This window comes from Bufo gargarizans, chromosome 2, assembly GCF_014858855.1.
Source record: "Bufo gargarizans isolate SCDJY-AF-19 chromosome 2, ASM1485885v1, whole genome shotgun sequence".
NCBI lineage: Eukaryota > Metazoa > Chordata > Amphibia > Anura > Bufonidae > Bufo > Bufo gargarizans.
Window position 1 is genome coordinate 387840592 of NC_058081.1, and position 12757 is coordinate 387853348.

General features: G+C 42.5%; 1 protein-coding gene across 1 annotated transcript in view; it reads right to left on the reverse strand.

Moving 5' to 3' along the window:
• LOC122928201 (lateral signaling target protein 2 homolog) overlaps positions 1 to 12757 on the reverse strand; it is a 68318-nt gene that overhangs the window by 23957 nt on the left and 31604 nt on the right. Inside the window, exon 5 of the mRNA XM_044280799.1 lies at positions 2522 to 2611. Within this exon, the coding sequence (XP_044136734.1) occupies positions 2522 to 2611 (90 nt within the window). The remainder of the gene's footprint in view (positions 1 to 2521; positions 2612 to 12757) is intronic.

Consider the following 12757-nt stretch of genomic DNA (forward strand, 5'->3'; position numbering starts at 1 on the left):
ATACAGGCGGGCACAGTGGTATTTAAAAAATAAAATAAAAAACGAGTGTCAGCATCTACCCATGTACCCCGCAAGGAAAGGTATTTACAGTCCGGTCCAGAAATATTGGGACATCGACACAATTCTAACATTTTTGGCTCTATACACCACCACAATGGATTTGAAATGAAAACGAACAAGATGTGCTGCAACTGCAGACTGTCAGCTCTAATTTGAAGGTATTTACATCCAAATCAGGTGAACGTGTAGGAATTACAACAGCTTGCATATGTGCTGCCGACTTGTTAAGGGGGCCAAAAGTAATGGGACAATTGGCTTCTCAGCTGTTCCATGGCCAGGTGTGTGTTATTCACTCGTTATCCCAATTACAATGAGCAGATAAAAAGGTCCAGAGTTCATTTCAAGTGTGCTATTTGCATTTGGAATCTGTTGCTGTCAACTCTCAAGATGAGATCCAAAGAGCTGTCACTATCAGTGAAGCAAGCCATCATTAGGCTGAAAAAACACAAACCCATCAGAGAGATAGCAAAAACATTAGGCGTGGCCAAAACAACTGTTTGGAACATTCTTAAAAAGAAGGAATGCACCGGCGAGCTCAGCAACACCAAAAGACCTGGAAGACCACGGAAAACAACTGTGGTGGATGACCGAAGAATTCTTTCCCTGGTGAAGAAAACACCCTTCACAACAGTAGGCCAGATCAAGAACACACACCTACCTCCTGGAGCATGTGTGTCAAAGTCAACAATCAAGAAAAGACTTCAGAGTGAATACAGAGGATTCACCACAAGATTTAAACCATTTGTGAGCCTCAAAAACAGGAAGGCCAGATTAGAGTTTGCCAGACATCTAAAAAAGCTTTCAGTTCTGGACTATGGACAGATGAGACTAAAATCAACGTACCATAGTGATGGGAAGAGAAGAGCATGGAGAAGGAAAGGAGCTGCACATGATCCTAAGCATACCACCTTATCAGTGAAGCATGGTGGTGGTAGTGTCAGGTGTGAGCATGTATGGCTGCCAATGGGAACTGGTTCTCTTGTATTTATTGATAATGTGACTGCAGATGGACAATGACCCAAAGCATACTGCAAATACAACCAAAGAGTATTTTTGGGAAAGACGTGGAATGTTATGCAATGGCCAAGTCAATCACCTGACCTGAATCAGATTGAGCATGCATTTAACTTGCTGAAGACAAAACTGAAGGGAAAATGCCCTATGAACAAGCAGGAACTGAAGACTGTTGCAGTAGAGCCCTGGCAGAGCATCACCAGGGATGAAACCCAGCATCTGGTGAGGTCTATGCGTTCCAGACTTCAGGCTGTAATTGACGGCAAATGATTTGCAACCAAGTATTAAAAAGTTACAGTTTGATTTATGATTATTATGTCCCATTACATTTGGTCCCTGAACAAGTGGGAGGCACATATGCAAACTGTTGTAATTCCTACACTGTTCACCTGATTTGGATGTAAATACCCTGAAATTAAAGCTGACAGTCTGCAGTTGAAGCACATCTTGTTCGTTTTCATTTCAAATCCATTGTGGTGGTGTATAAAGCCAAACATTTTTGAATTGTGTTGATGTCCCAATATTTATGGACCTGACTAAACTCCTATAGAGTATGGGGAGCAGTGATTGCCAATTCCATCGCTCTTCTCCATACAGTCTCGTTGTTTCCCGGCAGATCACGTTTACACAACAGGATCGGCCATTGGGAAACTATTATATTTTTTTTTTTTTTTTGCAGCAGAAAATTATATAGATAGATATAGATAGAAACTGACAGCACATCCAGTAGAAAATAAATTTATTGGGCCACAGTAGCACAGTGAGGCGACGTTTCAGCTCAAAACACAGAGCCTTTCTCAAGCATCAAACACAAGTAAAATACATGGTATAAATAGGTGTATATGAATTAAGGGGTGGAGTGATCAATAATTACAGACAGACAATTAAGTAAAAATAAATATACAAATCAATATACAATGATTAGAGTGAAAATAATCCAGAATTTGGATTATTTTCACTGTAATCATTGTATATTGATTTGTATATTTATTTTTACTTAATTGTCTGTAATTATTGATCACTCCACCCCTTAATTCATTTATACCATGTATTTCACTTGTGTTTGATGCTTGAGAAAGGCTTTGTGTTTTGAGCCGAAACGTCGCCTCACTGTGGCCCAATAAATAATTTTTTTCTACTGGATGTGCTGTCAGTTTCCATCTACATTTGTGGGTAAGCAGTGACTCCCCTGGACATAGCACCCGCTGTTTATATCGAGAATTGGCAATTAATCGGGTAATCGGCAGTGCCAGATCATCGCTAATGAGCGTTACTAGTAAGGCTGGCTAGCAATAGCAATGATCTGTTCAATTGTCAGCCCGTGTAAAGTGACATTTACATAGCAAACTATTGTGGCAAAGTAGTACTCATCAAGTTAATAGAATTACATTACAAAGTTGCTGCTAGGATGTGATATATAAATTGTTTTGCAACTTCAACTGGTTACCTGGAAACAGTCTCACAGAAAAGTACTGCTACTTCCTGCTGCTCGTAGATTTCTTCAGGAGACTTTACACTGACCACTAACGACATATACCTGCAAGATATTAGAGACATTTTAAACAGGCAGATAGACAAGTAACCACAGTTAAACAAAAATATAAAGTTGCAAGACTTTATTAAATGATCTCTGTACTTCCACACAACTTTGAATATAATACACGTGAATATAAAATCTTTGCAATATACTGGATTTTTTCTACAAGATGCACTTCCCGCCCAAAACGGGGGAAAAAAAATGGCAGGGCGTCATAGTCCAAATGCTAATGAATGTTTCCTATATGGAAGCGGCATCAGCATGCAGTAGGCACGGGGAGGCATCGTCTGGAACAAGTGAGGCAAGTATAAAAAATAAAAATAAAAATTGTACTAGATTTTGACAGGCACTCATTTACAAAAATCTAGTACATATTTTTTTTTTTGACAGGGTGGGTCTATTTGTCTAGTGCACCCCATCCTTTACGATCAATAGGAAAGCCACCTTCTATACAATTTTTTCAAGTTTATTTTTTTTTAACGTCTGATCTGAGGTCTGATGGGGGTCCGATCTGAGGCTGGGGAATCCAATATGAAGCTTATTGGGACTGGTGATCCGATCTGAGGCTGATGGGGTCTTGCGAGATCAAAGCAGGTTGTCTTACCACTGAAGGATCATATTATATCATGCCTCATTTCCTTCACATGTATAGATAGATACATTAAGATGTTCAGGAGCACTTCTTACTTATACTCCCTTTCAATTTGAAATAACTGAACCATCTCTCTGTTCTAATTATATTAACCATTTTCTGTACAGAATTTTAGGACAGCGAGCCATTTTCATCAGATTTTGACAGTCGTTTTCTGAAGTTTTATTCTCTTTAGGGTACATTCACTTAAACTGTATCCATTTTGCTGTCCAAAAACTGCAGCTCTGCAAAGTATGGATACCGGCCGTGTGCATTCTGCACTTTTCACAGGCCCTGATAGAGAAAAGCCTATTCTTGACCGCCAAGTGGATAATAGTAGGACAAATTTTATAATTTTCAGAATAGCTGCACAGATGCGGAAAGCACACGGATGACATTTTTTCCAGCCCCCATAGAAATTATTGGGTCTGCATGCAATCGGATACGTACAAAAGATGCGGTCGTGTGAATATAGACATAGTTGAAAAATAAGAAAAGTAATTCAAGATGTCCCTTTTGTATTATAACTAACTATGCAATAAAAATTCAGCTTACAGCCTCATGTATCAAATTGCCTTCTAAAAGCCTAAACAGGCACAAAGAAGCTTGTTGTACATAAGTCTCATGCAACTATGCAAGACAGTTTAAATTGCTCTTACCGGTAATTGGATTTTCCAATAACCTTCACAACAGCACTGACAGGAGGGTGTCCCGCCCCCAGGACAGGAAACAACGTAGGAGCAACAATTCAAAAGACCTCCTTCCCCTTACCTCACCAGTCAGTAAGAGAGTACTCGGAGAAAATGCTAAATAAATTTTTATTAAATATCAAATTACATCATTAGGGTCCATTCATACGTCCGCAAATGGGTCCGCATCCGTTCTGCAATTTTGCGGAAAGGGGGCGGACCCATCCGCATTTGCGGAGCGCGGCTCCGATGTTCAGGTCCGCAAAAGATAGAACATGTCTTATACTTGTCCGCAGCTTCGGACAAGAATGCGCATTTCTATGGGAGTGCCGGGCGGGTGTGTTGCGGATCCGCAACACACCGCGGACGTGTGAATGGAGCCTTAGAAGCATAATACTTGCAGAAATCAATAGCCATACATTTCAATCTGGGAGGGAAAAACCCAGTGCCGTTGTGGAGGTAACTGGAAAATCCAATTACTGGTAAGAGTAATTTATACTTTTCCCCGGCACCTCCACAACAGCACTGACAGGAGGATTAGCAGAGTAATCTACTAGGAAGGGACAACAGCGGCAAGAACTCTACGCTCAAAGGATAAGTCCATATTCTTTTGGATATCTAGTTTATAGTAGTTGTAGAAAGTCATGGGACTTGCCCAGGTGGCCGCTTTACAAATCTGGTCTAAAGAGACCGAGGCCGATTCTGCCCAGGAGGAGGAAACTGCCCTAGTGGAGTAGGCTTTTATTCCTACAGGAGGTAACAGGTCTTCCATGATGTAAGAAGTGGAAATGACATCCCAAATCCACCTGGCTATGGTGGACTTGCTGGCGGCTCTTCCTTTATTGACCCCCTGGTGTTGAAGGAAAAGCTGGTCCGATCATCTAAACGTCTCCGTGGCTTTAAGATCAGCCAACACAGATCTTCTTACATCTAGGTTCTGAAATGTCTTATTTTCAGAGGAAGGATGTGGACAAAAACCGGAATTAGACTTACCGGTAATTCAGTTTCCATGAAATCACCATGACGGCCACACAGGAGATGGTTTCCTGCCCCCACATAGGTCATGGGTCAGAGAAGAGGTTAAATTGCCCCCTCCCACCACCACACCTCAGTGTTTCAAAGATATCCAGTGCCAAAACAAAAATTATTAGTATTTCCCAGTATTATTTCATACCAGGAGAAATAAAAAGGTGAAACTCCCCCCCCCCCAAAAAAAAACAAAAAAAAACAAAAAACAAAGGGGGGAGGGAATATACGGGCCGTTATGGTGAATTAATGGAAATTCCGGTTTTCCCATATCATCACCATGACGGCCACACAGGAGAGTTCTAAAATTACTCCTTATGGGGGAGGGGGGGGGGGGGGACTGCCTGAAGGACCTTCCGACCAAAGGAGAGGCCAGAAGTCCCAGATAAATCCAAGTGGTAATGTTTCACAAATGTGTGAATGCTAGACCAGGAGGCAGCCCTGCATATATCGTCCAGGGAAGCCCCTGCTCTTTCAGCAAATGTAGTGGAGACAGCTCTGGTAGAATGTGCCCGAATATTGGATGGGGAATCCAGATTTTGATTCCTATAACATAGGGTATTGGTATCTTTTATCCATCTTGCAATGGAGGATTTTTCCCAGCAGGCTGTCGATATTCCTGAAATCTTTAGTGGCATCTAAGTATTCAAGGACTGTATGTCTAACATCAAGTGTATGCAATTTATTTTCCTCCTGATCCTTAGGTTTGTTGAAGGATGGAAGAAAGATCTCTTGGCCTCTGTTGCGGTCTGAGGCTACATTTGGCAGGAAACCTGGGTCTAATTTTAGCACAATTTTATCCTCAGTGATGGAAAGGTATGGTTGACGAATAGAGAGAGCTTGAATTTCTCCTAGTCTTTTAGCAGAGGTAATTGCTATAAGGAAAGCGGTTTTAAATGAAAGTAGCTTAATTGAACAGTTCTCCAACGGTTCAAACGGGGAACTCATAAGGTTATTGAGTACCAGGTTCAAGTCCCAGGTCGGGGTGCGAGATCTTAAGGTGGGTCTAAGTCTACAGGCTTTTTTTTACATTTGACCCACTAACACGTGTTGAGACATATTAATCTGATTTATTTACAATTGGTCAATAGGACCAGTGATTGTCTCTAGGTTGACACGTGTTATAAAAGTGCTAAAATTTAACATTTATTACTTGTCCTTAAAATTAATAACTTGGAACTAACATGATTTAAAATCATCAGCCATGTATGCCTTGTCATTCATTGTAATGAGTATTATTGTGAAACCACTAGGGGGCAATCGTCATTTGTGGCTGCCTGACTGCCTCCACTATCTACACTCCGCTCCTCCTGTGTTTAGTTTAGTACACACTGTTTGTTGCACAGTGAGCTGCCTACTGATAGCGAATGCCCTCCTGGTGTTCACTTACTACTTATTGGTATGTCGAAACTAGCATGACCTGGCTGGCTAAAATAACATCACTCTCTGCGCCCCCCCCCCCTTCCCCGACATGTTTCGCCAGATACTTGGCATCTTCAGGGGTATGGGCAGTGAAGCGTGTTGGGGGCGGGACCAGGCTTTTGAAACCTCCCTGCGTGCGTGACTCGTTGCCCTGACCAATGTATGTCTCTTTTGCTGTTGGGCAGTCCATTCGGCCAATCTGCCTTTGCTTCTCAGGGAATGTATGATCAATGATTGCTCCCACTTCTCTATTATCCAATGGGCATTTGGCTGCGCCGTTTATACTTGAGCTCAGACTTCGTGCCGATCGAGACTATCCTCAGTTTACTGCACATGTCTGGGCACTTAGTTACTGTTTTTTCTTTCCTCATGCATATGCGCATGCGCCCGCTCGTTTATTCGATTGGTCACTGTTACCCACAGTGTATGTATGCCTCTGATGATGTAGATGTTTATGCACTGACCGGATGCGTCTCATCTGTGCGCATGTCCGGAGACTTAGTGTTTGACTCGTACCGGCCCTGGGGTGCACTGCGCCTGCTCAAGGTAATAGAGCAGGCTAGTGTGACCTTCTGTTATGCTTGCGTTGACTTCATTACGGAGTAATATACTGTGGTTTATACTGCGCATGTCAGGGCACTTGGACTTCTCAGATGGTGATGTCAAAACTCTGCCTACTTGCTTATAATGGACTTGATGGAATCGTCCCCTACAGCGCATGTTTGGGACTTCAGATGCTTCTCAGATTTTACTACTCGTGAGTTAGCGTCGGACCTACTTCACAGTTCGGTTACCCACCCACATGGGCCCATGCGTTCACTACTGGAGTGGGGTACCACTTTTATTTTCAAAATCCCTCTTCTAGATATTTTTCCTCGGCATATAAAGGGGGATGCCTCAATGTTTTGCTTTGTTGGCATGTGCCCACATACTACATGTAGCTATGATTACCGCTTACTTATTTGTCTATTGCCTGTAGTGCCGAGACCATGATGAAGGATAGAATTAATCAGGATTTACCTTCTCCCCTTATTACTACTCTTTTTGTTCCATACTTAATATGGATAGAGACTTATATCTACTGCTCAACATTTATACATGCACCCCTATATGTTTTACAGGTACCCTAGAGATCCCCATTTTCACTGCATCACTTCAGTGGTCCACCAGGTATGTATATATATTTTTTCCTCCTGATGTTTATTGTGTATAGTGGGTTATTTTGATTTTTAAAGGGTACCATCATATTTCATGTAGTTTCTCTTACAATATAGGGGTGCATGCTTTCTTGGTCATAATGCGGGTTTTGCAGGACTGGTTTACCGCCCTGTAGTCAGTTATCATGTGGTTCTATAATTAATTTCTTATATACTATTTCATTTTGAACGTTTATTGAAATCTCTCTTAGCGGAATGAGGCATATGTAAAGCCCTCATTCAGATCATGCGGAGCTAGGCTGCCCAGGCGATATATCCACCGGGTTTCATCCTGTTGCAGCCTCTTGTCCATATTACCCATTCTTGGGCCTAACTTCAGTCTTTGAATGCCCCATACGTTTAGGCTCTGGATGTTCCCCATCATGTTTGTTCTGCATGTGTCTTGAAAGAGGTGTATCACTAATAGTATTTATGGTGCTGAGATATTTAGAGATGCGCCTCCTAAGTTCTTGTGTGGTCTTACCCACGTATATTTTCAGCATATTTTACAGCCACATTGTATGGCATATACTACTCCTGTGGATTTACAGTTTATGTATTCCTTGATCTGATATTTTTTTAATCAACTGGATTTAAAAATTCCTTTTTTGGTATAATTTTTCCGCAGAAGCTGCAATCGCCACACGGGTATGATCCTACCGTTCGAAGCCAGGTAGGCTTATCTTGTTTTTTACCCCGAGTACAGTGACTATGCACTAAATTTTCCTTTATATTCTGCTCCCTCCTATATGTAATAGCTGGTCTAGGGGGTAATGATTTCTTTCAATTCTTCATCGGAGAGTAGTATATGCCAATGTCGTCCTAGAATATTACGTATCTTTTCATGTTGCCCATCATAGTTGCCAATGCACCGTACTACTTTCTCATTTAGATTTTCCAATTGTTTATTATCGAGAAGTAGAGTGGTTCTATTGCTTTTTTTGGCCCGGTTGTATGCATAATGCAATCTCTTTTTTGGATATCCTCTTGACAAGAACCTATCATATAGAAGCCTACACTCTCCCTCAAAACCTTCAATCGTGGAGCAATTTCGTTTTGCCCGAAGGTATTGCCCGATTTAAGGGTGGTAGGGTGATGATTTTGCCAATGTAATAGGATGTTTGTAGAGGTAGGCTTCCTATATATAGTGGTTTTAACGCTGCCATCATCCTCCAGGGAAATCGTAAGGTCTAGGAAATTAATAGTTCTCTTGTCTATTTCAGCGGTAAACTTGAGGCCTAGTAAGCTGTTATTAAGTTCCTTGACAAACTCAACAAAAATGTGTGCTAGTGCTGTCCCATAAAATTAAAATGAAACGACCCCAGTATAATATGTGATTAGTGAAGTGATAAATTCTCCTCAGTGAAAACTGTGCGCTCCTCCCACCACCCTAAAAATAAATTTGCAAAGCTAGGTGCACAAATCGTCCCCATAGCTGTCCCGGTGATCTGCAGATAAAACTTACCATTAAATATAAAATAATTGTGTGTTAACAAAAATTGTAAATCGTGATAAAACAAAATTATTGTGCTCTTGATACTGCGTACCTCTAGTGTTTAAATAACTAATTGCTTCTAGGCCCAAGTCATGTTTAATACTGGTGTAGAGTGCCTCTGCATCCAGACTCGCTACCATGGTGGTTTTATTGACCTGGATTCCCAAGCTGGTCAGCGTATCCTTGGTGTCTTTCAGGTAAGAGGATAGACTAGATACAAATGGGGATATCATCTGGTCCACATAGCTGCTGATCCCCTCACACAGGCTTTGATCGCCCAACACTATGGGTCTCCCTGGTATAGGGTCATGTTTTTTTTTTATGTACCTTTGAGATAGCATAGAACGTAGCTATGGTTGGGTGGGGATTGTAAAGGACTTTTTTTTTTTCTTCTTTGGTACCGAGATCTCTCTTTGGCTTGGTCTAAAATAGCTTTCAGATCTTGTTTATATTTATCTGTGGGATTTTCTCTCAATAATCGATATGTGTTGGTGTCCTCTGTATATATCACCATCTGTATATAGTACTCCTTAGTGAGGAGTACTATGTTACCACCCTTGTCTGAGGGTTTAATTTCTAGATTATTTTCTTTCATCAGACTATCCAAAGCTACTTTCTCTTGTGTAGTTAAATTTGATCCCAGGAGTGCCTTTCTGGTTTTTATCTTTTTGAGATCCCTAGTGACTAGGTCTACAAATGACAATTTTGCTATATTTCGTGAATGGTGGGGTAAATCTGGATTGTGGGGTTAGAGTGCTATGTGGTGCCCTTAATGGCACTATTTCTCCTCTGTGTTCTTTCTGTAGATCTTCCAGGATTTGTATTGCTTGTTCTTTTGCACTCTTTAGTTGGATCCCTCTCCAAGTTTTTGTGTTCTTTATGTAGGGCCAAATTTCCTCGCAAACAAGTTGATGTCCTTGACGCAACTGAAACAATCGAAATAGGGTAATGGTGTAAAGGATAAGCCTTTACACAACACAGTTTTGTGTTCTGGTGTTAAGGTCAAATTTGTAAGATTAATAATTTAATCCAAGGGAGTAGTATATGCCATACAATACGGCTGTCCGAAAATATACGCGTGTAAGACCACACAAGAACTTAGGAGGCGCATCTCTAAACATCTCAGCACCATAAATTATCTCAGCACCATTACCATAAACTATTAGTGATACACCTCTTTCAAGACACCTGCAGAACAAACATGATGGGAACATCCAGAGCCTAAAAGTATGGGGCATTCAAAGACTGAAGTTAGGCCCAAGAATGGGTAATATGGACAAGAGGCTGCAACAGGATGAAACCCGGTGGATATATCGCCTGGGCAGCCTAGCTCCGCATGATCTGAATGAGGGCTTTACATATGCCTCATTCCGCTAAGAGAGATTTCAATAAACGTTCAAAATGAAATAGTATATAAGAAATTAATTATAGAACCACATGATAACTGACTACAGGGCGGTAAACCAGTCCTGCAAAACCCGCATTATGACCAAGAAAGCATGCACCCCTATATTGTAAGAGAAACTACATGAAATATGATGGTACCCTTTAAAAATCAAAATAACCCACTGTACACAAACATCAGGAGGAAAAAATATATACATACCTGGTGGACCACTGAAGTGATGCAGTGAAAATGGGGATCTCTAGGGTACCTGTAAAACATATAGGGGTGCATGTATAAATGTTGAGAAGTAGATATAAGTCTCTATCCATATTAAGTGTGGAACAAAAAGAGTAGTAATAAGGGGAGAAGGTAAATCCTGATTCATTCTATCCTTCTCATGGTCTCGGCACTACAGGCAATAGACAAATAAGTAAGCAGTAATCATAGCTACATGTAGTATGTGGGCACATGCCAACAAAGCAAAACATTGAGGCATCCGCTTTATATGCCGAGGAAAATATCTAGAAGAGGGATTTTGAAAATAAAAGTGGTACCCCACTCCAGTAGTGAACGCATGGGCCCATGTGGGTGGGTAACCGAACTGTTACTCATGAGTCCTCATGAGTAGTAAAATCTGAGAAGCATCTGAAGTCCCAAACATGCGCTGTAGGGGACAATTCCATCAAGTCCATTATAAGCAAGTAGGCAGAGTTTTGACATCACCATCTGAGAAGTCCAAGTGCCCTGACATGCGCAGTAGAAACCACAGTATATTACTCCGTAATGAAGTCAACGCAAGCATAACAGAAGGTCACACTAGCCTGCTCTATTACCTTGAGCAGGCGCAGTGCACCCCAGGGCCGGTACGAGTCAAACACTAAGTCTCCTGGACATGCGCACAGATTAGACGCATCCGGACGGAGCATAAACATCTACAATCAGAGGCATGCATACACTGTGGGTAACAGTGACCAATCGAATAAATGAGCGGACGCATGCACATATGCATGAGGAAAGAAAAACCAGTAACTAAGTGCCCAGACATGCGCAGTAAACGGAGTATAGTCTCGTTCAGCACAAAGTCTGAGCGCAAGTATAGACGGCGCAGCCAAATGCCCATTGGATAATAGAGAAGTGGGAGCAAGCATTGATCAAGCATTCCCTGAGAAGCAAAGGCGGATTGGCCGAATGGACTGCCCAACAGCAAAAAAAGAGACATACATTAGGGCCCTTTCACACTTGCGTTGTCCGGATCCGGCGTGTACTCCACTTGCCGGAGGTACACGCCGGATCCGGAAAAACGCAAGTGTACGGAAAGCATTTGAAGAAGGATCCGTCTTCAAAATGCTTTCAGTGTTACTATGGCAGCTAGGACGCTATTAAAGTCCTGGTTGCCATAGTAGGAGCGGGGGAGCGGCATACTTACAGTCCGTGCATCTCCCGGGGCGCTCCAGAGTGACGTCAGAGCGCCCCAGGCGCATGGATGACGTGTACACGCGATCACGTCATCCATACGCCTGAGGCGCCCTGATGTCATTCTGGAGCGCCCCGGGAGCCGCACGGACGGTAAGTATGCTGCTCCCCGCTACACTTTACCATGGCTGCCAGGACTTTAGCATCCTGGCAGCCATGGTAACCATTCAGAAAAAGCTAAACGTCGTATCCGGCAATGCGCCGAAACGACGTTTAGCTTAAGGCCAGATCCGGATCAATGCCTTTCAATGGGCATTAATTCCGGATCCGGCTTTGCGGCAAGTGTTCAGGATTTTTGGCCGCAGCAAAAAGTACTGCATGCTGCGGTATTTTCTCCGGCCAAAAAACGTTCCGTTCCGGAACGGAAGACATCCTGATGCATCCTGAACGGATTTCTCTCCATTCAGAATCCTGATCAGGATTGTTCCGGCATAGAGCCCCGACGACGGAACTCTATGCCGGATCCGGCCAACGCAAGTGTGAAAGGGCCCTTAGTCAGGAGGGCAACCAGTCACGCACGCAGGGAGGTTTCAATGTTAGGCCCTTCAAGGTTTGGATTCTTTTCACCTGACCATGAGCAGAACCTTTTCCAGATTTTCTAATATATTGCAGATGTCACCTTTTTCCTGGAGCATCTCAAAGTGGCTATGACTTTGTCCGATAGGCCCCGAGACCTTAAGATAGAGACCTCAGGATCCAGGCCATGAATTTCAGAAATTCCGGATGTGGATGTAGTAAAGGACCCTGGTATAAGATGTCCCCTGTGAGAGGGAGTCTCACTGGGTCGTCTATTGCCAGTCTCAGGAGCGGAGCAAACCAACTCCTCT